This window comes from Antedon mediterranea, chromosome 6 (assembly GCF_964355755.1).
Source record: "Antedon mediterranea chromosome 6, ecAntMedi1.1, whole genome shotgun sequence".
In the NCBI taxonomy this organism is placed as follows: domain Eukaryota; kingdom Metazoa; phylum Echinodermata; class Crinoidea; order Comatulida; family Antedonidae; genus Antedon; species Antedon mediterranea.
In genome coordinates, this window is record NC_092675.1 from 4,895,011 (window position 1) to 4,920,379 (window position 25,369).

Below are 25,369 nucleotides of genomic sequence, written 5' to 3' on the forward strand. Positions count from 1 at the left end.
TCTTTAAATACCAACATAAATACCAGCAAAATATATATAACGCTGAGCTAAAAACTTTGTTAAATATTAACCATTTATAAATGGACACGACACTCGGCAAAGCCTTTCCTATCAGTATGCCTACGGTTGGTCCAGTAAGATAACATAAACCAACTTTCTGACAGGACATATTGATTAATTATTAGATTAATCTTCGCATGACATCAATTAATAATTTATGAGATTACCAACAAGTATCATTTTAATTAGTCGCAATGATTCTAATAAACTTTTACCTCACATCCCTGTACAAAAAAACAATTATAGATAAAGAGCACATTATTAGGCAGTGATTAAAACTAAAACACTATGAATGGTTGTTAACGTTTATGTTTTGTGGACCGAATTTCTTATTATTCATCGAGAAGTCAGTCGTTATATTTGATCACAACTTAATAAGGACTTATGGTAAGAAATTGCTGATTTACATTTTAGGCCTTTGTTGTTTTTTTACATCCACTATACTTGAATCGGAAATGTTGGGGGAATATCAATCGATAAAAAAAATAAAATCTTAAGCAACATCATTTTACTCCTTCGCTAGGTAGGATAGGATAGACAGATTCCTTTTTTTTAAACTGTTACTGCTTCAATGTGCTGGAGAACGGAGCGGTGTAAATGGTGCCTCTGCTCTTTTCCATTTTGTTTTGTTTATCTTAGGATATTTTATGGATCATTGTTATGTGTAAAGTGCTTAGAAACATTAGTATTATATTAATATTATTCATCTATAATTTAGAATTGAAATTTTACGAGAAATACATTGTGCTTAAATCATTTTAATTCCAATCTAATTGTAATTGCTATATGTACAATTGTTTTTAATTCAAACAATATAGCGTTACTACTATTTGCATACAACAGATAACATAAGATATTTAATGTGAAATTACAAATCGTAGTAAAATATAATTTACTAAATACCAAAACCAATAAGTGTTATTTAATTAGACTAAACATCACAAATTGATTTATATGATCTGTATACAGTACACGTCGTTTTCCCGAATCCAAACAATGACGGAGCCTATATCTTTGCAAAACTTGTTGACTCAATAATGATTATAGCTATAGTGTAATTATGTTTATAGAGAATTACTTCTGGAAGGTTTCAGCGTAATACGTGTAAATAATTCAAAAATTATACTAAATAATTCATACTTGATGCACTAATTATAAAATAAGTACAATAGACAAGAACTCCTATTAAGAGGACACCACCGGGACCCCAAAAGAGTGTCCCCATATAAAGCAGGCGTTCTATTGTAATATAATCACCAAAGTTCACAGTTACAATTTTAATTACATTTACAACAACACCCAACAGTACACCAAAAAGAAGCGATCAGTGCTTGTCAGTTTAGTGACTATTATTTAAATGCATCTACATGTACATACAACATACAACGAAGTAATGTGTTTATTATAGTTTGAAATTTTTACCTATTTTATATTTGGTGTCTTATTGCTTATTACTAATTCATTAATTTGTAGACCTGTGTTCGTTCATATTTACAGTGATAATAAAGTAAAAGCTACAAAAGAAAAATCACGTATGGCTGTACATACACCAGGAACCATGTAAACTCTATGGGCGTACCTCCACGGATAATGCAACTCCACAAGAAAATAAAAGAGGCCTTAAAAGATAATTAAAAAACATTTTTAATTTTATAGATAATTTGTTTAATTTATTTCTGAAAAAAGAAAAATTTGTATAATTGTCGCTTAATAATTAAGGATAAATATAAATATACTAAATATTGCTTGATCTTATTACATTTGTGTTGCCTTGTGCGATGTTGCCTTGGACGTTATTCATATTGGTGTACCAACTGCCAAAGGAGTACATGCACATGGAATTATTTCTCCATAAACAATTCTATAAACATAACAAAATATGCCTATTTACACATATTACATTTTACATACTAAATATATTAAACATGGTTTAATCTAAAATTTGTGCTGCCTTGTTCTCCTGTATTTTTACAACATCCAGCCTGAACAATGTTGATCAATTCAGTTCGGAACTGGGATAAAGAAACCGTATAAATAAATGGATTAAGAGCAAAATTTAATACTACCAAGTCCACTGCAATATATTGTGCAATAAAATCTTTACTTCCAGAAGATATATCTCCATATAAGAAAACAATAATTGGCACAAAGCAAACTATATAGGCCGTGCTCACAGCTATGAACACTTTTAGTGTTTTTACGTGTATGGATGATGTCATTTGATTGCTTACATTATTTTTCATTTTAACCAATTCGAAAATGATTCTTGTATAAATAAGTACCAGTATTAATATAGTAGATATACATACAACTGCGATTATATTTATTGTAATTTTAAGTGCTAACTCTTCCTTTTCCTCTCCATCATAAATAGGCCTACATTGGATATTTTGAGTTATAATCTTATATAATATAATTAGCATTATTGGATTAGACAGAATACCAAGAATCCAAGCAGATACCATCATGATTACAGTTCGTTTTACTGTGTAATTAGTTTCAAACCAAAATGGCTTTATAATCGCGAAGTACCTCTCAACCGAAATAAATAATACATTTACACTAGATGCCGTCGAGAGTGTAAACGTCGCACAGTAAAACCATAGAGTAATCTCTTAGTACAAACAATCAGAAGGGGAGACAGGTAATAATGATAATACAAAGAAAAGTAAACATCCTGTCGCATCGATTAATGATTGGTTGAAAATAAACCAGCGTGTAGTTTTACGAATGAAAACAACTCGATTAATAATGAGAAGTGCTACAATATTTACGATGAAACCAAGAACGGACAAGGCACAGCCGATGTTGATCAGTGACTCGACCACGTCCAAACTCGCTTCTGTAACATTCAAATCCATCGTCAGAGAATTTCCTTTGGCAAACAATGAAAGGGGGAGGAAGGTAATAGTAAAAATATTTTCTGAAACGTTCGAAGGTAAACTCTTATAGATCCAAATCCGAAACGTGACTCATTCAGCCATGTCCAACACTCTGTCCCTGCTAGAACTTTCGACAAATCGGCATATATCTTTTTTCTCCTTGGGTAGGCCTACATCTATGACCTCAACAGATCAACTTAGAATTCATTGCAGAAACCGTATCAATAGCGCAAATGTTAACTTAATTTAGTCACCTATAGACTGTAAAGATTTAGAAAGTATATCAAAATACAATTATAATCTACTCCAACACGATTCGTAGGCAACATTCAATTTTCCAATCGCCACACCAAATAAGATTTGTATATTTGCTGATTCAGCTTTTATATGCCTTATAGTTTCGAGTTCAGGAAATATAATCATTGTTTTATTTTATTTACACTCAAGGTTTTACCACTGCAGGAAGTATATCCACTCCTCTATAAACTATTTATAAATCTAGGAAGACGATTTTAAAAAAAAAATTAAAAAAATTGTTAATGTAAAACCAAAACATGTTTGGCAGATGATAATGAGCACGCGAGTGTTCGAGTATTTCACAACCGTTTTTAAAACAATCAATGTACCTGTAGACCTATTACACGATTCTCAGTGCTCTCCCCATACAATTTACCCAGTATCTGGCATATTTTGGTAATAGAGGACCTCATTTGTATGTATCACAATGTGGTTCCGTTCCTGTATCTTTTAATGTAAGGTTAGGCAAAGGTTAGGTTATGGATATAGTTGCAAAAATGTAGAACAGTACCGAGAATCGAGTGTCTATGTTATAATTTGGATACTTTTATCAACCAAGTTTAGGGAGAGATTTTATTATTACCTCCACCAAGGAGGTTATATTTTCACCCCTGTATGTGTGTGGGTGTGTATGTGAACAGCCTAGAGGCCAAAGTTTTCATCCCAATCCGGCCAAATTTTGCCACAATGACTTATGCCCCAAAAGGTCGGACGAGTTCGATTTTGAGGGGAAAAGGTCATAGGTCAAGGTCACAACTAACAAAAAACTACTTCGCTGCCTAGAGACCACAGTTTTTATTCGATTCTCATCAAACTTAGCCACAATGACCAATGACTCGTCATATAATTGTGGTTATATTTTGAAGGATCAAAGATCAAGGTCTAAAAAAAAAACCTCAGCGGGAATTGAACCAGCGATCTCAACTGTGAGAGGCTGGACACATAACCATTACACCAAACTCTCATCCACAACTTAGTCTATTTACACTTAGAACTAATAAAAAAGAAATAAAAAAAATATCTATATTTTCCGGTGACATTTTATGTAGGGGAATTTTACAGTACTAGGTGGAGGTTTGTACTCTCGGAGTACCCTCTAGTTTTAAAATTCAATAGGAGTGTTTCAACAGAAGTAAGGCGATGAGTGTGTTTAACACGTCAATGTTTATATACATTAAATATTGTATTATGGAATAACGTGGTGTTGGAGAGTAATGTGGGCGTGGTGCTCAGGACTAATAATACCAACAGCAGCCAATAATAACATATTGCAGGCTGCGACTATGAACACCATTATCAACACTGCTACACTCATTCTATACATAGTCGTTTTAGCTTTCTGTTTTTCCTCCTCTGGTAAATTCGAAAATTTACGCATTCGCATATTCTGTAAGAAGATAGACAAATGCAGTAAATAGTGTGTGGATATCATAATCATTAACTAATAGGTCTACAAATTTTTAAATAAAAAAACAAACAAAAATAGGCTACATACAGCGGTTAAATAATTACGGTATGTTAATGTAGCGGCTGATCAAGGATGTTGGGAAAGTGCCGGGGAAAGTGCCGGGAAAAGGTTGGAAGTTCTTTATCATCCCTCACCAAGAGGCATTTCACTTAAAACATAACTTGGGGATATGATGAGAGCCAGCTCAGTCTCTTCAAATTCATGCATTTCGACGGCAATTGAGCCGGTTCTTTTAATAATTAATAGAAAAACACATTCCATAAATAATATTACACTTACGCTTTGTTTAACGGTTTTCACAATAAACAGGATACCCGACGCCAACTGAGTAACGAGCAACAAGCCAAGAATTGTTGAAATGGCATAGAAAAGCCAAACTCTATTCATTTGAAGTTTGTAGAAAAGGACAATGATGTTGACTGTTTCTGTTATACCTAATCCCTCTAGTGTTCCTGCAGCAATAATATCAAAACTCCATAACTGTGCAACTTCCTGTTAATAAACAAATGCTGTTTTCTTTAAAATGAAATGACCACCGCCCCCACCCCCACCCACTATAAAAAAAAAAGGATCAACGTTTCGGAATAATCATGGAACCATTTCCAAGATTGATTGATAACAAATAAGAACCACCAACGAAGCAGAAGATGATTATAAGATGTACCATTTGGAAAAAGTATACGAGGCTTGATAACATGAACATGAGGCTTGATTCTTGAGATAGTTAAGGGTTGTAGGGTCAATATTGATATATGATAAACAATATCATACACATTGTTATACCTTACTCGAAAAGAAGAAATATATCGTTTCGAGATGGGCTTCTTTGCAGTAGGCCTACTGCAAATTGAAATCTAAAGGTTGAAGATTGAGCTAATAATAATAGTCATTGTTTTTATGACTTACCTCAATACCCTGTGTTGGAGTAGATATCAGACCTTCTTTCTCTTCTTCTTTGGCGACATATTCAGCAGGCATTTTTGTATTTATGGTTATGTTATTACAATACTGTCAATTTCAATGCCGACGCTTAAGGCTATACCAGCAGAATATACTAAAACGCATAAGGCTTTGTTAAATATTAACCTTTAAACCAAAATGTATAACACTCAATGATTCAATACATAACAGTGTAACAAAATTCCCCATTCTCTACATTGTATCCCCCCCTCCCCCAAATACAAAAACCCCAAAACACTTACTATATCAATTAGAAAAGGTGTGGTGAGTTTGGTTGTCAGAAGACGCGTTATAAACTTTTCATTGAAAGGTTGCTAATTAAGCATGAACTAAAGGCAAACTTTCCACCCTTTTAAAAAAAATTCTCTTATTGGCCATAATTATCTCATCTTAATATTATAGATATTTCATCGAAACGATGGAAATTAGTATACTTGAACTCGAGTTACAGTAAACACGTAGCCATCATTACGGGCGGTCTTTCCAGTTTTAGCCTGAACACTTTTTTACTGGACACATCGATAATCATTATATTGGAGTCGCATCATATAACATAATAACGTATGCGATTTCCCTATAAGAGGTTCATTAAAATTAGTCTAACGGATTCGATTATTAGCAGCGAGTTCTGCAAAAATAAACGTTACGTAAAAAAATGATATTTCTTAATGTGCGCTAACATGAGATGCAAGTATACAAAGTGCTAAAATTAACGTTGTCTGCGCAGAATTCTATAACATAAGTGACGTCATAAAAATGAAATGATAATACAATTATTCGTCATTCAAGTGGAATCGTTTTTCCATGGTTCAACCATATTGCCTTTTTTCACCTGCACTTGTTCTTGCGTCAGCGGCGCGTAGCAATTCAAAATCAGGATTGCATCAGTAATCTATTGACATGTTGAAGAAAATTGACAAAGGACAGGCGAGGTACGCGCTACTACTTAACTACGCAGAAAGAGACATTCACATTTCAATCATTGGAGGAGCCGATTCAAAAATACAAACTATTGCGCAATGGCGAGGGCAGGTTTTTTACACGTTTGTAATTGTTTCTAAGTTCATAAAACTAAATCGTATTTATCAAGAACAGAAAGCATAGCAGTGGTAAACGATACTTATTTGGCTACGATAGTGCGCATGCGAAAGAGTTTGAAATTTAGTGCTCAGCTCTCCGAGTGACTTCATGAGCATTGTATGACACAAGAAACTGACCCATTATACATTTTAAAATATATGTTTTTATTATTACACAAGAAGAATTTCATAAAATTGTGCGTTAAGCCGATTTTCCACTAGGCGAATTTGTTCGCGCGAATCGAAAGCGCCAGCTTGTACGCATGTGTATTCATGTTTACATCTTCCACATCCTTCTCTACGCATGCGTATTAGCTGACGCCTTCGATTCGCGCGAACAAATTCGCCTAGTGGAAAATCGGCTTTAAGCTACCCTGCACGGCTCGTGAAGTCAAATACAAAATAGTATATACAGTAAATATTTGGCTAAGTTTAGGGTTTAGAGAACGGCTGTTACCAAAAAACGAGAAGATGGAAGTATATTTCTTACAATGACACTACCTAGTGTGTATCACCTAATTATTAAGGATGTAGAACACTGACTTTATTTTTTGGTTATCTTAGTATTACCCGTATGCAAAGTCACTGAATGCCCATTAATCAAGACTGGAAGGTTGACTACTAATTGTTTCAGTTATCACAAAATCATTTAAAAAAACATACATTTATACATTATTAAACAATTTTAAAAGAGTACAAAATATTTGTATTAGCATACCCGATAGACAAATGTTTCTGAAGTCTGATCGCCTTCCTGAATATCAGTATGTCTTTCAATTAATTTCCATTTTCCTTCTTCCTCCACTTGTGCCATGTCGCCTTCTAACTTCCCATCTCTGTAACTGGGCTCAACTGTGAACCACTTCGTCCGCATATTGATTAAGATGTAGCCCCCTTTATAGGTATAAAATAAACAATTAAAAAAAACTCTAAAAATTATGTTTATTTTCTTGGTTATATTGTTGTTTTAATGTTTAATTTAATCAAAATATATATTCTCGTCGTTTATGAGATTGAGTAATGATGCCTTGTTGTGTTAACCATACTGTAAGTGGCGAATTTGTGTCTATGTTTTGGTTGATAAATAAACAATAATTATTTTTATAAAATTGAAGAATTGTTGATTTAATCACAGAATTCATAATTAACTCTAGCCTATACCTGGTTTTACAACTCGAACAAATTCCGGAAAAACATCCGATTTCAATTGGTTGAGCATAAACCCGCCTGCACATACCAATGCATCATAGTTATCTACAATGTTTAGATAAGAAGATAAACTTATTTTGTTGAAAAAAAAAATGTTTGAAAAACGTACTGGTCCATCTTAAGCCCCTGCCGTGGATCGACAAGCGTTTAATGGCATGCTGTAACACATGAATAATGTTGTATGTCATCCACACTTGTGCGCCTGTTACGCCCGATATGGAGGTTATTCTCACATCACATACACCAAATAAACCGGTCCATACTAGATTATGGTATAGTGATGTGATATAAATGTGACTAAATATTTCTGTACATCAAATTGTATATATTGAAGACACTGTAAATGTATCAGATTTAATTTACTTGAAAATCTACAGATTTTAGTGACATTTACCATCTTTGATACTCAATTTGTTGTCGCCTCCAAGCCATTCGACATATAGGTTTTTGTAGATGTTCTTTTTACGAGCCACTTCTATACTTGTTTCACTGCCATCCACTGCATCAATGTTAGTATAACCAGTATCAACCAGCTGATAAGGGCAAATCAGACGCTACTTTATCTTTAAAAGTTTTTATTTCTATTTTATTTGTATATGGATGTACTATCCAAAATAATGAAAATGAATGAATGAATGAATACAGTGGTTTGCCATCAATATTTATACTGGAATAAATTTGTTTCCAATCGGAATTAAAAATGGTCACTGTAAGAATGTACGTAACATAATATAAAAAAATTTGAACAATCAGAAATACTGTTTATCATAGTAATAATAATATATTGATTATCCTGGTTAATACTTACACATTCACCTACAAGGCCTGTTCCTGCTGCAACATCAAATATCCACGCATCTTTTGACTTAACATATTTTTGAAGAAAAGTTGCAATAATAGAAGGACCAACGTATCCAAAAGATTTCACTGCCTAAAATTAAGATGTATTAACTTCATGAGTGTAAAGGTTATCATTTTCGGTTACTTTCAAATGACAACACTTTCATATTAAACACAAAATTAATTCTAAACATACATTTGGAGCATGAAACTTACATGAGAGTACATATGTATAATATTTAACCACAAATCGACATACAGAAACTAGTCTGGTATATATATTTAATCTTTAATTTATTCTTTAGTGAAATGGTATTTATTGAAACTCACTTTATCGTAGAATGGAGCAAAACCGTCATAAAATTGTCCTAGTTTTTCATGTGTATTTACTTCTTCCATTGTTGATACATACTCCTTTATTTCTTTTTTAGACCAATCAGCAGCCATGGTTATACCAATAACTATTTGAAAGAAATACAAACAACAGTACATAAATAGGAACAGATAAAGACAAAATTCTTTAATTCTATTAATTCTTTCTGATTAATTATCATAACAACATCACATGTTTGCAAAGGATTTATATTGCAAATGAACGCGACACCAATAAATCGGCAATATGGATATATCTGTATGGACTTTCTATGGGGAATCATTTTAAAGAGTGTGAGCACGCTCGCATGACTCTGGTGCGTTCCTAACAAATGAAGGTGAGAAGAAAGAAAATCAAAATAAACCCAGCAAACCTTTTCTATAGAGACTATAATAATTACCACTTGTAATTACCACTTGTCGACAGTGGAGTGACATACTCAAATGAATGAATGTTCAAATTAATTAATTAGTTAGTTTAAAAAAAACACTCAATTGTGTATTGGGCGTGGCTTCAATCTGACGTATTTAATTGGTCGAGGTTGCAGCATTGCCATGAAAGCCATTTAATGCATCCATGTTTGTTTTAATGATTGTTTGATTCTTGAGTTGACAGTTAATGTTTTGAAGTTAGTCTCTCTGTAATACACTACAAATAACTCAAATATTATGTTCGCAATGTGATCATATGTTGCCTTAACCATAGAGATATTATAATAATCTCTATGCCGAATTTATGTAGCTCAGGCCTAAATAATAGCAAGGCAATCAGATTGCCTTGAGTATAAAAGCGGAAATAAGCATAATCCACAATGGTATGGAAGACGATCCCTGAATTCGCTCTTGCTTTTGTACTATGGTGTAATTATATTACCATCCTCCATGTTTCTGCTAACATTATCTTTGAATTATAGGTAGGCCTATCGTTTTCTGTACGATGTATTTTTAGCTTCTTCTTATGGTTAACTATGTTATTTTCTAAATTTTCTATAAATATGTTATGAACATTATTATGACATTCTGAGATAAAAAGATTGAATGAATGTTTCAATAATTATTTTGTTTCTTTGCATATGATATATTTTTGTAATTCTAATTTATTCCTGCAATTTTAAGGAGAGTCATTTTATTTCCCCTTTTTGGAAAAAACAGTATATTATCAATAAACCATGGAACGCCATGACTAAACCATGAAGAGAGGTGTGTTTCATACGTGGATGCACTGTGTAAATAATACAGTTTCAGTAGCCTATAAACAAATGGTACATATACTCTATAATAGAATAAGCTAAAAAAAAAACAATCCAAAAAACATAAACTCAATCAGTGTAATATTGTTATATTAAAAAAAACACTTTGTCGATAAATAAGACCGGCTGTGTGTAGGCCTAGAGCCTACTTACTGGAATGAATTAAGCATCCTTACACGTAATAATACTTACATTTACAATACTATTACTAACAGTGACGGAAGACAGCGTGTTCGGGGTTCGTATACCAGTCGGCGCTAACACAAATAAATACGTCTAATTCTTTGTGTTTGCAGATGTATAAATACGTACGTCAGATTAGATCGATGATTTCAAAATACAGTGTTTCAATCGTGATGGAAGAAATTACTGTTTTATAGCAATGAAGGCGTAATATTTATAGAAATGAATAAACGGGCTCCGGTCACATTGGTTAATTATGAGGTAGTAGTGATCGTATTCGTAATCATGGTGACTTGCCCTTTCCAATTGACCTTGGTCTGGGAATGTAGTTCAATGGATAAAACGCTACAGTGCACAATAATAGCCTGCAAACAATGGGTCACAATTAATTTCTTACAGTTCCCCCATAGCTCCGGTTCAACCAAGCAAAACTGGGATTATGGCCATTTTGTTTGCATTTTATGTCCCACCTGACCACCATATCTGACATGCATCAGTTATGTCTATCAGTTTTCTAAATTAAATCAGGGAGATGTAAAATAAATTTATTTTAGTTTTTACCGTCCTCCCTGATATCCGATATATTATATGTATAGTTCTACTACGTACTACTGTACTAGGCCAAAAAAAGAGCTTTTCGGCCGTAAAAAAGAGCTTTTCGGCCTTTGCCCGCTTGATAGTTCTCATGTTTTACTATTAATAGCCAAGATAAATTGTTAATATCGTCCTCTAATTTATGATAATAATGTATTGGTTACTCTCCTTTAAAACGGAGGAACACTCTCGTAACAAGAGGTTCGACCCATAAAAAAATGTTTACAAAATATAATCATACAGTAGTTACAATATACAGATACAAAATATGGTTCACAATTACAAAACATCAAGCAGCAAAAATTCATATTAAGGGGTGGAAATTTGTTTCAATATTTCAGTCCCATGTGTGTAATAGCTTTAATTAAAAATGATTTACTATTATTGTAAAAAATGGAGCAAATTGTTTTATCTTTATAATTCGAACATGTTTTCTTAAAACCTCCTAATATTTCATTTTTTCAACTTAAGCTGGTCCCTTTGAATCTATCTATTGTTAGACTACCTCGTGTCGACCCTGAGGGAAAGTGCAACAGTTGTTTTCAGAACTACCGCAAACTTTATCCTTATAACAAATAAACCAATCATGTTCACTTAATGGAAATATATACTAAAACTGACCAATAACATTAAACTTACTCAACCGTTTGCACCAATCATGTTCACTTAATGGAAATTTATACTAAAACTGACCAATAACATTAAACCTACTCAACCGTTTGCACCAATCATGTTCACTTAATGGAAATATATACTAAAACTGACCAATAACATTAAACTTACTCAACCGTTTGCACCAATCATGTTCACTTAATGGAAATATATACTAAAACTGACCAATAACATTAAACTTACTCAACCGTTTGCACCAATCATGTTCACTTAATGGAAATAGATACTAAAACTGACCAATAACATTAAACTTACTCAACCGTTTGCACCAATCATGTTCACTTAATGGAAATATATACTAAAACTGACCCATAACATTCATTCATTCATTCATCTTTTATTTCGGAAAAAAAAAATTCTCCATAGCTCAGTAACAAATTAGTGTACATTATTGTAAATATAACAAATATATATATATTAATTAAATTTCAGTATATCACCGGGCGGTTTAGAATTAATGTTCTTTGCCTGATGTATTTATATATATAAAAGTATCTCTTCGGAGATCCCGCCTCGTGAATAAAAATACTGAAAGATGAGGGCGTATCAATTTGATCTCTGTTGCGCGTGCGTACAACTGAGGACTAGTGCTGTTCCGCCGTACACCACGCCGAGAGTGTTAAAGAGTCGCTATCCAATCGAGTTTGAACAATACTGTACCATGAAAGCCCCAGTGGTCTAATGGTTAGGACATCTGCATATCAAGCAGACGGTCTGAGTTCGAGTCTCGGTTGGGACGAATTTTTCTCATTCTCACAGATTTCCTCATCTTTATTTTCAAATTAATTAATTAAATTTCAGTATATCACCGGGCGGTTTAGAATTAATGTTCTTTGCCTGATGTAAGAATTAATGTTCTGTGCCTGATTTGTTTATATATATATATATATATATATATATAGATATATAAAAAAAAAACCCTACGCCACATAGTCACGTGGTTAGAACAATAGCTTCATCTATCTACTATATTAAACTTACTCAACCGTTTGCACCAATTATTTTCATTAAATGTAATTAGCAAATTGTAACAAACTAACAGATTATGGTACCTCTAGATTGGGAGTTTAATCAATTTTTTTTTTATTTAAAAAATAAATTATTGTTTTTATTTTTTATAAAAAAAAAATTAATTTGAAGATGGGACTTTAAATTTGATATATGTATTTTCTTTTATTTCGGCCACTTCAATCAGGTTATTATATATTAATCATTATTATTAATTTGAAAAAAAAGATGGTATATTAATTACAGTACAGTATATATTACCAGTCCAGTCCTGATAGGAATTTGGAAGTGTTCTAAACATCAATGTTATTAGATTAATTATTGCTAAATTAAAGAAAAAGATGGTATTCTACTACGATAACAGTTAAATATTATTACCATTTATTTAGAATAAAGCAATCCTATAATAGGTTTCAGGGATCTAACTTTTTGTGTTTCTTTTAATTGTAATTAGACCATGGAAGAAAAAAATGAATCAGTTTTTAATGAATGGTTCACAATAACTGTATTGACTAACTTTATTCATTACCTCGTGTTAAATATTTATCAAATACGATTATAGATCAGAATCACCTGACATTCAATAGATTTCACGTGAGTTTGTTCCTCTTATCAAAGAATATATATATTATTTGCTATATTATTATTCACAACGTCACATAACTACTGCTGACGTCATCACCTGCAGGTACCAACAAAGTAGTACACTACACTACATTCTACACTGGTAACAATACAATGCAATAGTTAATAATTGTATTATTAATGTTATATTATGTGACAATAAATTAAATCTTGAATAGAGGTCTGATAATATTATAGTAGAAAAAACTATTGTGTTTACTACTGTAGATAGAGATTTGCTAAAGAACGTTTAGACAAGACAAGTTTATTACTAGGATCAAAGTCAATTTTCTGATAACATGGTTTTGTTTTGTGTAAATACACTTAGGCCTACGATTAGAAACTAAATATAGATATGATGTTAACTGTATAATCATACTCTAAAGATTATATTGTTCTCAGTTCCTTTATATTAAACAACGGCACTCCCTTTGAGGCATACGCTTGCTGTTGTTGCTACATCTTCTGCTATTTCTTCACATTTGGACCGGGACCAGAAAGGGTACCGTAAACTACAGCCTCCGTTCTTGTTATCATTTTTTTGGTATCCTAAATATATACCTCTGTTTGATTCATCAATTAATTTTCAAATAATCAAGTTTATTTTACAAGAATATGGCAAGTATATTTGTTAAAGAACTAGATGACCGTGTACTGGAGTGTGCTATTTGCATGAACAGATTTAATCGACCGAAAACGCTACCATGTCTTCATAGTTTTTGCCAGAAATGTTTGAAGGACTGGGTGGAAAAGAACAATCAGTTAAGTTGTCCCACTTGCATGGATAACTTTGAGATTCCTGACGGTGGACTTGAAAGTATTCCCCCAAACACCTTTGTGAATAATCTTCTAGAATATGTAGATCACCTCGAAGGCGGTGAACTTATGTGTTCCTATTGTACACTTGCTGCTGTTAAGTTTTGCAAAGACTGCTCTCAAAACTTTTGTGCTACATGCGTTAAAAGTCACAGTGAAGTGGACGTTCTCAAATCACATACCTTATATACGGACGATGAACTCAGAAAATTAACACTAGAACAGCGTCAGTTATTGTCAATGCACTGTAAGAATCACACGGATCAATCCCTTAAATTCTATTGTAATACTTGTAAAGAAGCTATCTGCGTCGAATGCATTATCATCGAACATAAAACGTGTCACATTACCGATAATGTTGTAAAGATATTAGATGCATTTGAGGTATTCAAGAAAACTGCTGCCGAGTTGATCGATGAAGGGGAAAAACGTGAAACTAAAATTCAAGAGGAGAAGCTGAAGAGGAAGAAGAAGGCTGACCAGCTTAAATTGGAACGTAGCTTTTGCGAACAAAGAATTAATAGATCCGTGGATGAAGCGATTCTTAAACTACAAGAAGAACGCAAACAGCTTATAGATAGTCTTCAGACGATGTATGATGGTAAGAAAGTCCCCGTTCTTAAAATGATTGATCAATTTGATGCTGCTAGTAATGATTTTGTACATATAAAGCAGCTTGTTCATCTTTCTGTCAACAATTCAAACCCGGCGACAGCGTTAGACGCAAAAGATCAACTGTTAGACAAACTAAAGAAAACCGTTCATTCGTACCCAACCGTTGAAGAACAAGTTAATGGTGCTCTTTTACATTTTGAAGAGACTCAATCTCTCAAGAAAAGTATTGGACATGTTACTGAAACACTTGAAGTACACAAACTTTTTGAAATTAGGAAACAGGATGAAAACATCATTGTTACCAAAAACCAACCATTCTTTGTTGAAATAGCCACTCCAATTTTAGAAAAAGTAGAAGACATTTCAGCATATCTGATAACGGTATCTGGAAAGCAAGAAACTCCAGTGGTGTTTCAATATCACGAAAACGGAATTTACCGAGCCGAGTGCAGCTGCTCGGAGCTAAGCGAGTTACATGTCAAATTTAACGATGTTCTTATAAAGGGATCTCCTTCAGTAATCTGTGTAGAGAACGATGGTTTGGTTCGGACAATCCGTGACTTTGAAAACATCGAATTTGAAAACCAACACGGCAAAGCTACAGATGTAATGACTGACGATGGATATCTGTTAGTTTCAATGAATAGTCGGGAAGTTCTGAAGTTTGATTCTAAAACAGGAAAGCATGTAGATACCATTAACATGCCGCCAAAATGCCACGTTTACATGATGTGTAGAGCCAAGGCAGACGGTTTAATAATATACAGTGACAGTAGAAATAAATGTGTAACGGTATGTGAAAATGACGGCACTACCATACGATCATTTGGAAAAGGTTTCTTAACGTTTGCCGCAGGCCTTGCTTTGGATGAGTGTACACGTACTCTGTATGTTGTAGATCGTACTGCCCACTGTGTAGTTAAATTCAATTTCGACAACGGGGAGTTTTTAGAAAAAATTATTTCCAATAATGAAGGGGAGTTCTACTTCAATAGACCCTACCGTGCAGCCATGCTTGGCAACGGCATTGTCATAACAGATTGTAGAAACAATCGGCTACAGTTGTTAGATAAGAACACCAATGTTGTAACAGTTCTTGTGAAACATATTGATAATGATATTAATTTAAAGTGTCCACTTGGTCTAGTAGTTGATGACGATGGGAACATTATTGTTTCCGGTCACGGAATGTTACAAGTGTTTAATGGTGATGGAGAGTTTGTTAGAAGAATTGATACTGGAAACGACAATCTTAATATACCGTGTGGTCTAGCGGTTGTATCATACAGACCTAGACGGGTAGCTGTTGCAAATTATGGCAACAGCTGTGTCAAGATATATAATTATTAAACAATGATAATTAATGAAGTTCAGCATTGTTGCACTATATTTCACAATAACAAACGCAAATCATATTTTAAAGAATATTTTCAGAAATTACATTCATTCTTATTGGCTGTACCACTTATGTAAATATTATAAGGAATTTCATTATACTGTACCGCCTTTTATATATAGAGCCTACTAATCGGTCACGTGACTTTACGTAGAATAGCAGTAACAAACATTTGAACATGACATCAATATATAGGAAATTGTTAGTGTTTGAATTCCGTCATTGGTTGCATCCTGTTAACATTAATGGTGTGTGATGTGATTTGATTTATCTATTCTTAAACGATGATTATTATTATGAAAACTGACAGTAAACCTCAGATACGTAATTCACGCATAGTTTGAACGTACGTGAAGCTTAGATATGATGTCTCTCTTCCGTTTAAGCCATTTTGTGTTTTAATATTTTTTTTGTATAACTGAAAATCATTTTAGAATTGGGCAACATATTTAGCACTCAAAAAAGGTAAATCATAAAAATGATGAGTGTATTAGCCCATTGGACATAACAAAATTCTGGATTATTTTTTCAAAATATATTCACATGAAGACAACCAGAGATTGAATTGCATAGTTACTTTTTGATGTAAATAAAGTGTTGCCTAAAATATTGCATTTCGCTTTGTATTAATTCAGTGTGTACAATCCGTGTTTAGGTGTGACTGAGCTCACTATGTCGATCGGTTGGTCGGTCGGTAAACAATAACTCATACTTGAGCCATGTATATGGCTTTGTTTTCTACCCTAAGTAAGTTCACGTGACCGAATGTCTTCCTTGAATTAGTTTTGTGGTGAGGTTGTATTCCTCAAATTATGTTATTGTGTTTTTATCAAGAGACACAATGCTCAAAATATTAATTTACATCCGGTTTCAGTTTTGTTTATTGGAATTTGTCAGACATACCCGGACTGACAACTGAATAACAATACTATATAGATTTGAACCTGGATTTCTATGACGTAAGCTAAACAATTGTATTTAACTTAGCTAGCCTTCACTTCTATTGTTTACATAGTTTGAATGCGAGAGAAGATAAAAAAAAAAAACAAAAAAAAAAAAACGTAATGCAAGTTAAATTGTAGGCTGTATCAAATCTTCAAACGTTTTTCTCAAGATGATTCTGAGTACATTGTACAGATTATCCTATATTTATATTTCAAAATACAACCGGTAGCATGTTGCGATGAAACGATTAGTCTGAAGCTGTTTACCAAATGTTCTAACATGGTCCGGCATGTTTCTTTTTTAAAAGAAAAATTCTCTCTATCATTTCTATTGTAAATAACGTTTCATAAAACAAATCTTATGTTGATAGAAAAACCGGATTGATTTGAGTGATACACTTCCGAAACTAAAATGATCTAACTGCTAACTTCTTAATATATAATAATGCTCAATTTCCATTATCAGTATGTATTTCATCTTTGTTTTGTGTATTTTCGTTATTATTATTTAAACTTTCTGTAGATTTATGGAACGCTTCCTCACCATGAGTTACAATTAGATAACCAGTGTCATCTTCACTAATAGCAATACTTGAGCATAGCGTCTCGGTACTTTTCATGCTCCACTCCTCAATAGTTGTATAATTATGCTCACTTCCATCTTCACTAAGCGTAGGCGATATATTGTGATAAATATCTGAGTCCTCATCGTCCGAATCAACACATAGTGAGAGATAATAATTAGGCTTAGCAGGGAGTTCAAATAATTCTTTTATGTCAGCGTACATATTATCTGAATCATCACTAGTATCACTGGTTTGGGAAGATACATCTTCAATATGATGGTATAACCCCTCATCCTGCTTCTTCTCATCGTCATCATCTTCCGACAGTTCATCTATGGTGGAATACCCACATTCATCTGTTTCTGATATTCCAGATTCGTTGTTTACTTCATCTTCTTCACTAGTTGCAACAGTGTCATCAGTAGGCGTATTTGCTCCTTCTTCCAATTGTTCAATTGTCTGCTTTGACTTCATGTCATGGACATTTTGTTCAGTAACGTTGACATTTATTTCGCTATCATCGTTCACCTGCCCATCATTTGTATTTTCTACCATTATTTCAGTAAGACATAGACCTGTAAATAATTATAATTTGTCATCATTATATCATATTCATAAGGTAAATGTAATATCATTTGGCAAATAAAATTGTGACCAGGATAGCCCCCAAAAACCAATTACTCAGAGCATTTCCATGGTAACATGAATTTCTGGGCCGAGTAAGTTGTTTCGTATTATTTAATCAACCAAAAAACTGGCAATTCTTATATTTAACATTGTCATATAATCAATAGGTACATATTACTTGAAATGACCTGCATTCAAATGGTTTTAAATAAAACTGAAAGTTATATTTTTTTAGTTTAAAGTTTAGAATACATACTGTACTGCATGCTTAAATAGGCCTATCTAGGATATTAGTGCTTACCGTCGGTTTGATCCGGTAGGTCATCCGACTCATCTTCATGCCTAACCGTTTGTTTAATGGTAGTTCGACGAACACAGCATTTAAACACGCCCAATATCACTGAAATTACTGTTGAAATTAGTACCAATATACCAGTAAATGTCGCATAATCTGTACGGGAAACAAGGAAGTAAAATAAATATCGTTGTAATCAAACATTACATACGGAAAAGAGAAGTTTTGTTTTAAAATTATAATCGAAATAAAAAAATAGATTAAAGATACATAGCATGGGATACATTGAACATTATCGACAATAAGGAAATGTTAATTGGCTACCTACCTGACATTTTTCAATGAAGAAAAAGTCATTATAAAATGCATAGGCCTACAGCTACACTTTAACACGTTCTTATGTCCATATTGTATTGTTGATAAAGTGAAATAATCGTTATCACCAGTTAGACGACATTACCTCTTCCGTTTGAACTGTTGTCTAACAATGACCTCACTTAACTTCCGACGTAGACTTTAAACGACAATTCTTTGAACTAGCACTATTATTAAATATTCACTCTTCCCTCCACTGGATCTTCCACTCTTTTGTTGTTGTTTTTTCATGTTTTAGGCATGATCTGAAAGGTCACAATTCGCTGCTAGTTGCATGTTGCGACCGTCGAGCCAACAGTGAAACCTTGAAAAATACTGAACTACAGGCCTATAATACCTCTCCACATAATACAGTACAAAGTTTAATAATCATAACAAAAAAAATCGTTTAGCCTACTTGCGATTTAAATTTCTAGACACTATGCAGTAGCAATTAAGCAATGAAACACATTTCATACACAAAAACCAGTGATACACACATTGTTATTATTCAATGCCAAAGTTTGTAACACTTTTATATTATGTTAAACTGTTGGACATTATAATTAAAAAATACAACAACATAGCATTTATACCTACGGCTTATCATCTAGACACTACTCTAATGACAATTATATAACGAAACATATTTTATACACAGATATATTATTTATACACTGTAGGCCTATTAGTATTTATTCAACGATTAATTTGACTTAAATTTTAATATTTAACAATTTTATTAGGATGATGACAAAAGCTGTAAACGTCTAACATCTAATATATTACCATTATGGACATAAACAAGATTAATAATCAGAATTATATTTTTGATAAGGGCATTATTGATTAATTATCATTATTTGTATTTAATATTAATACAGTACTTTTATATTATCTTAACCCAGAAAGCTCTTAGATGGTATCTCCTTATTTCCCTCAACAGCAACAAGTAGAATCATTTCTTTACTTTCAAGAAGTTTAATGAAAGCATTAGCCACGTCATCAGTTCTGTAAAAAAAAATCGTTATGTATACATTTTAAAGGAAATATAATACTATATATTAGACTGATGATAAACACAAGGAAATAATTATTATATTTGAAATATGATAATACGAACTGAAACATCTTACGATAACTTAGGAGTGGCATCTCGTTTTGCACTGACAAATACTTTTTCACTTTCGTCGTCAACAACGAAGTCCTCTTTAATAAGCCGTGTAGCAACAAGTGATGGACAAAGAACTTTGATAGTGATTCCATTATCTTTACATTGCACTTGTTCCTGTTGGACATTAATCATAATATAATATAATTTTATATATTTGAAGCAAACTGATATTGTCACAGACCAGGTTGGATATAAACACGTATATTAAGCATTATCGGCAACAACATGTTTGTATACGTATCCGGACAACTACCCCCTGGACAATGACCACCTGGACAACTACCACCCGGACAATGACCCCCTAGGACAACTACCACCCGGACATTTACCCCCTAGGACAACTATCCTATAGGACAACTACCCAATTAACACAACTCCCACCCGGACAACTACCCCCTAGGACAACTACCCCCTAGGACCACTACCCCCTAGGACAACTACCCTCTAGGACAACTACCCTCCTAGGATAACTGCTATGCCCCTAGGACAACACCCTCTGAACAACCACACTTATATCATGACACCTACACCTTATTAGGTTATAATTACGATCTTGTAAAACTTACTGAACTTCAAAACATAGGGAGAGAGATTGATCTTAAATGAAAGCTTTTGAATTTTTTAATATGCGTATCGTCAGCAGTTATTTTACATTAAACGAGAATCGATCAATTATTAAAACGTATTCCAATCTTGAAAAATAAATGGGTGGCTTATTTTATTCTTGTGTGACATGAAGATGCCGTATATAAATCTAGGAGCATACAGTTTACCTAGCTGCACCAGTCAATCAAACAGTATTTCATTTGAGATCAATCTCTCTCCTTATGTTTTGAAGTTCAGTAAGCTTTACAAGATTGTAATTATAACCTAAGGTGTAGGTGTGGTTGTTCAGAGAGTGTTGTTGTTCTAGAGGGGTAGCATAGCAGTAAGACTAGAGGGTAGTTGTAAGATAGTGGAGCAGCCCTTTTTATCGATACAATTGGCCCGATTTTGTTCTCTCTTTTCTTTTTCAAAACAAATGTTTTACCGTAAGAGCTTATTTTATGCTGTTTAATGACATTATACGTTTACTACTACAAGTCCAGTAATAATGGAATATTGGGTTGGCTGTTACTACTTCATAGAAGAACTTTAATTAATTTGTTTTTTAAATTTTCTCCCCACTCATGAGAAAATATGACAATAAACGTTTTTAGAACCTAAGAACTTAAAAAAATAAATATCGCTACAGTTATTACAAATCTTAGGTACGTCGATATTTTAATAATTTCACGTCAAATATTGTTAAATGTATAGTGTGGTACAACGCCCTCGTAGTCATCTCTTCACACACAATTTGATTTTACAATACAATTGGCACCAAAAGAAGCAGCTTGTTAATTTGGTTACCAATCGTAATTGTCCAAAGCTGTAGTTGTTCCTAGTGGGTAGCTAGAGAGTAGTTTTCCTAGGGGGTAATTGTCCTAGGGGGTAGTTGTCCTAGAGGGTAGTTGTCCTAGAGGGTAGTTGACCTAGGGGGTAGTTGTCCTAGAGGGTAATTGTCCTACGCGGGTAGTTGTCCGGGGGTTAGTTGTCCTAGGGGGTAGTTGTCCTAAGAGGATAGTTGTCCTAGGTGGTAGTTGTCCTAGGAAGGTGATTGTCCAAGGGGTTATTGTCCGGGTGGTAGTTGTCCGGGTGGTAGTTGTCCAGGGGGTAGTTGTCCTAGACCCGTTTGTATATCCTTGTCAAAATAGTCGATCGGAACAATTTTTTGGGAGATTTATTCACTCATTAAACTACTTCATTATCATTATTGATATAGTAATTAAAAATAATTGTTTCCAATGCATGTATAATTGCGTAACATCATGAAAGAATGAATACTGAAAGTAACATATGAATCATACCTGTAGTGCCACAGAGAAGGAGCGTATCCCGTGTTTAGTAGCAGTGTAGGCTGCCATGTAAGGAACACACCTTAAACCTAAAACAGTTTAAATGTTAACATAATATCCGTCGAATACTAATCCTCTAGTAACTGGTGTGGGTTTGTATGAAAACACGGTAAAACATCCAATGTATTGTATTACCGAATATTAGTATGGATCACACTTGGAATGAAGAAGGTCTGTGAAGGATTTGTCGTACTATTTAGGCTAGGCCTATACTCACTTGCAACCGACGACATATTGACAACAGTTCCACCGTTTCCACCATTCCTAGTTCCCATCATATCAATTGCTAGGTAAGTTCCATGCATCACACCTTTCTACAAACAAAAATGATTTTAGTCAGTTCAAGTTGTCTTAGGCTTGGTTCCCACTAGAGACGCAACGCAAGGACGTCACGCAACGTTAGTGATTTGACCAATCACAAGCGATGGATTATTCTAACTAGCGCTTGTCATTGGTCAACTCGCTTGCGTCTACGTTCTTGCGTTGTGTCCTAATGGGAACCACGCTTTAGGGAGCATGACAGCTGATTAGTTTGTTGATCAAGGTGAGAGGGATGGACGGGGAGAAGGTTGAGGGGATAATGTTGAACATTTTGGAAAGAATGATTTGGAAAGTTGATAATTGTTATTACTCACCAGGTTTACGTCTATCATGAGAGACCAATTAACCTCATTGACAATACCTGCATTATTACAGACAATATCCAGTGTGCCAAAATGTGCCTTAGCCTGTTGAAATGCTTCTGTACAAGAAAAATATTTATTTTTCTGGTTATTGAAATGTTCAAAGCATATACAAAACTTGATTGTAGTGGTAAATGCTTCGTATCTCGAGTGGAAAACTCGCCAGCTCCCCATTTATAAACACGGACATCATATATATTTTGTTCACATTAATACACTTTCTGGTATATTTGAAGCTACATGGATGTATATTATATATAAACTACACCATACATATCTAAGCTGCGGTACCATGCATATTTAAGCTGCGGTACCATGCTGCTGCACCATGCATATTTAAGCTACCGCGCCATGCATTTTTAAGCTGCTGCACCATGCGTATTTAAGCTGCTGCACCATGCGTATTTAAGCTGCTGCACCATGCATATTTAGGCTGTTCACCATGTATATTTAAGCTGCTGCATAAACTTGCCTTTCAACAAAGCTTGTGACGTTACGTCACATTTGATGGTAATCGATCGTTCATTTCCAAACTTGTCCTTGATTTCGTCTTCCGTTTTTTTCAAATTGGCTTCGTTGATATCTAAAATAGCTACTCCCTGAAAACAGTTAGTACCAAATATTCTGTGAATATTTATTACTTATCCACAACAATATTAAATACACGTACATAGGCCTACATCTATTATATAAATGTTATCTTTATGTTTTAAAATGTATATTTTATTATCAATCTGTAATTGGTGCATTGCAATGTTGGTTGTAAGAATAAAGAATTAATTAATGCCTAAATCGGATTTTTTTCCCTCTGTTTGTAGTGCTTTCTGTCTATGTTTAGACATGTTAGAAAATATGAAAGATTAGCTGTACCTGTAGCCGTGAATTGTGCCTTTCCTTTATATATATACCGGTAATTTTATAAATTATTCATTGATAATTAAATACCTCATATACCATAATTATTATTTCATATTTTCACTTTTAAGGTCTATGTAGAACATAGAACAAGCAATCTGAAAATGTTATTATTATGTAAAGAGGCCTGCAAAATATATTAATGACTATTTAATTACAATTCAACTACTTGTATACCGTATGGTTAGCCGGTTAGTTGATGTGAAAAGAATTCATTATCATGTTTAGCATACGGTTAAGTACTTTAACCACATTTTCAATGTTTAAAATACAGGATATTACCGCATACATTGCTGAATAGCAATATTAAAATACTCGTAGACCCTGCTGCACAGAATGGCGTACCGTACTACAGTATAATGCTTGGTTTATAGCATGGAGTAAACGTTTATAGACAATCGTTTGTTTATTTTGTTTCAACCTTGAATCAGGAATCATTAAGAATTGTTTCAGTTTGTCAGTAAGCAATACCTGTAGGGGCTTACTTATACAATCTTACCATTTCATTTAAAAGATATTATTTTATTGTCTACATAGCAAAGATTTGACATCAATAATGTAAAAACAATGTGAAACTATCAATTAATAAATTCATATTTTGCATTTTCAAGTTCCATTCAGATTATAGGCGCGGCATCCTGACCATTATTGTATTGCAAGTTCATATAAAGATACGGTTATTAAACCTGAATTTAATGGTTAGTAGCGGAACAAATAAGAGAATTAAATAAAGGAGGACTGGAAATAAAACTCTATACAATACGGAACATTAAAAGTGTAACAAAAGAACGCAATGCCTGAACAAGAGTGTCGAGATTGAAATATAAAATGCAATTAAAACAGTAAAATGGCGTGCCCAATGTTAAGGTTGGTTCACACAAGACGCAACGCAATGACGTGTAGATAGCTAAATGCAAGCGATAGTTTAAATCCATCGCAATTGTGATTGTTCAAATCACTCGCGTTGCGCTTCTTATGTCCTTGCGTTGCGTCTCTAGGGGGACCCAAGCATTAAAAAATGTTATGATGTCATAACTACGCACGTAGTAGTGCTGAGATAATGACGTAATCACCTCATTGATTATTTACCTTAGCCTGTTCCTCTAACAGTTTGAAAACGATAGCTTTTCCAATGCCATCGGCACCTCCTGTAACAAGCGCTATCTTCCCAGATACTGCCATGCCTGTTTAGAAAAAACGAAGTTAATAGAATATAGGTGTGTACTGAATCTAATGATTAATCTGAATAAACGAGTGACATACCTTTAAAACAACCGACCCACTGATTCACAGGTGTGATTGGCATGTTCCATTTTCCTAATGGGGTTAACACAATTCAGTATAATATAGGCCTATAACTAGTGAAATTGCAAATATTCTGAGCATTGAGTAAGCCTATGTGTTTAGGACTATAATTGTACAAAAAAAATGTCAACGTGGTTCGTGAGTATACACACAAATATACGCATATATCCATCATACTTTCAGGCCTACATAAAACAAATTCAGACCCGCTCAGTAGAAAATTTGGTATAGGAACTTTTACACA

General features: G+C 33.6%; 5 protein-coding genes across 6 annotated transcripts; 1 reads left to right on the forward strand and 4 right to left on the reverse strand.

Moving 5' to 3' along the window:
• Positions 1–812: 812 nt before the first annotated feature.
• Positions 813–5,782, reverse strand: LOC140052251 (uncharacterized). 2 transcript variants are annotated; one of them, XR_011845608.1, is made up of 4 exons: positions 5,614–5,782; positions 4,987–5,199; positions 1,820–4,626; positions 813–1,679 (listed from the first exon to the last, which is right to left on the reverse strand). XR_011845608.1 is itself a non-coding variant. In XM_072097718.1 (3 exons), exons 1-3 carry the CDS (start codon positions 5,683–5,685, stop codon positions 4,426–4,428), a joined length of 486 nt encoding a protein of 161 aa, XP_071953819.1. In that variant the 5' UTR covers positions 5,686–5,782; the 3' UTR covers positions 4,016–4,425. The 2 variants fall into 2 exon arrangements, 1 of the variants encoding a protein (XP_071953819.1); XM_072097718.1 differs by lacking the exon at positions 813–1,679 and having other exon boundaries at positions 4,016–4,626.
• A 1,107-nt stretch (positions 5,783–6,889) lies between these two features.
• On the reverse strand, positions 6,890–10,878 carry LOC140051571 (methyltransferase-like protein 27). Its single transcript, XM_072096826.1, has 6 exons — positions 10,610–10,878; positions 9,126–9,256; positions 8,764–8,886; positions 8,350–8,488; positions 7,908–8,000; positions 6,890–7,640 (listed from the first exon to the last, which is right to left on the reverse strand). Exons 2-6 carry the CDS (start codon positions 9,240–9,242, stop codon positions 7,456–7,458), a joined length of 657 nt encoding a protein of 218 aa, XP_071952927.1. The 5' UTR covers positions 9,243–9,256; positions 10,610–10,878; the 3' UTR covers positions 6,890–7,455.
• Positions 10,879–14,113: 3,235 nt separating this feature from the next.
• On the forward strand, positions 14,114–16,279 carry LOC140051868 (tripartite motif-containing protein 2-like). Its single transcript, XM_072097198.1, has one exon. The coding sequence runs from the start codon at positions 14,114–14,116 to the stop codon at positions 16,277–16,279; it is 2,166 nt and encodes a 721-aa protein (XP_071953299.1).
• Positions 16,280–17,189: 910 nt separating this feature from the next.
• Positions 17,190–19,458, reverse strand: LOC140051331 (uncharacterized). Its single transcript, XM_072096516.1, has 3 exons — positions 19,086–19,458; positions 18,764–18,913; positions 17,190–18,410 (listed from the first exon to the last, which is right to left on the reverse strand). The coding sequence occupies exons 1-3, from the start codon at positions 19,090–19,092 to the stop codon at positions 17,719–17,721; spliced, it is 849 nt and encodes a 282-aa protein (XP_071952617.1). The 5' UTR covers positions 19,093–19,458; the 3' UTR covers positions 17,190–17,718.
• Positions 19,459–19,522: 64 nt separating this feature from the next.
• On the reverse strand, positions 19,523–25,107 carry LOC140052085 (15-hydroxyprostaglandin dehydrogenase [NAD(+)]-like). Its single transcript, XM_072097478.1, has 8 exons — positions 25,084–25,107; positions 24,910–25,004; positions 23,378–23,504; positions 22,858–22,964; positions 22,440–22,536; positions 22,175–22,251; positions 20,248–20,399; positions 19,523–20,122 (listed from the first exon to the last, which is right to left on the reverse strand). Exons 2-8 carry the CDS (start codon positions 25,000–25,002, stop codon positions 20,011–20,013), a joined length of 765 nt encoding a protein of 254 aa, XP_071953579.1. The 5' UTR covers positions 25,003–25,004; positions 25,084–25,107; the 3' UTR covers positions 19,523–20,010.
• Positions 25,108–25,369: the final 262 nt, after the last annotated feature.

Bases quoted from the DNA above. Each gene is read 5' to 3' on its own strand.
- LOC140052251 (XM_072097718.1), bottom strand. From the start codon at position 5,685: ATGCCTGCTGAATATGTCGCCAAAGAAGAAGAGAAAGAAGGTCTGATA. The intron at 5,200-5,613 runs GTAAGTCATAAA...GTTTATTAACAG, and splicing joins CTCCAACACAGGGTATTGAG to GAAGTTGCACAGTTATGGAG. The intron at 4,627-4,986 runs GTAAGTGTAATA...ATCTTCTTACAG, and splicing joins TGAAAACCGTTAAACAAAGC to AATATGCGAATGCGTAAATT.
- LOC140051571 (XM_072096826.1), bottom strand. From the start codon at position 9,242: ATGGCTGCTGATTGGTCTAAAAAAGAAATAAAGGAGTATGTATCAACA. The intron at 8,887-9,125 runs GTGAGTTTCAAT...TCTTAATTTTAG, and splicing joins TTGCTCCATTCTACGATAAA to GCAGTGAAATCTTTTGGATA. The intron at 8,489-8,763 runs GTAAGTATTAAC...TGCCCTTATCAG, and splicing joins CAGGCCTTGTAGGTGAATGT to CTGGTTGATACTGGTTATAC.
- LOC140051868 (XM_072097198.1), top strand. From the start codon at position 14,114: ATGGCAAGTATATTTGTTAAAGAACTAGATGACCGTGTACTGGAGTGT.
- LOC140051331 (XM_072096516.1), bottom strand. The intron at 18,411-18,763 runs GTAAGCACTAAT...AATTATTTACAG, and splicing joins CCTACCGGATCAAACCGACG to GTCTATGTCTTACTGAAATA.
- LOC140052085 (XM_072097478.1), bottom strand. From the start codon at position 25,002: ATGGCAGTATCTGGGAAGATAGCGCTTGTTACAGGAGGTGCCGATGGC. The intron at 22,537-22,857 runs GTGAGTAATAAC...TTTTGTTTGTAG, and splicing joins TCATGATAGACGTAAACCTG to AAAGGTGTGATGCATGGAAC. The intron at 22,252-22,439 runs GTGAGTATAGGC...AAACTGTTTTAG, and splicing joins CAATATGTCGTCGGTTGCAA to GTTTAAGGTGTGTTCCTTAC.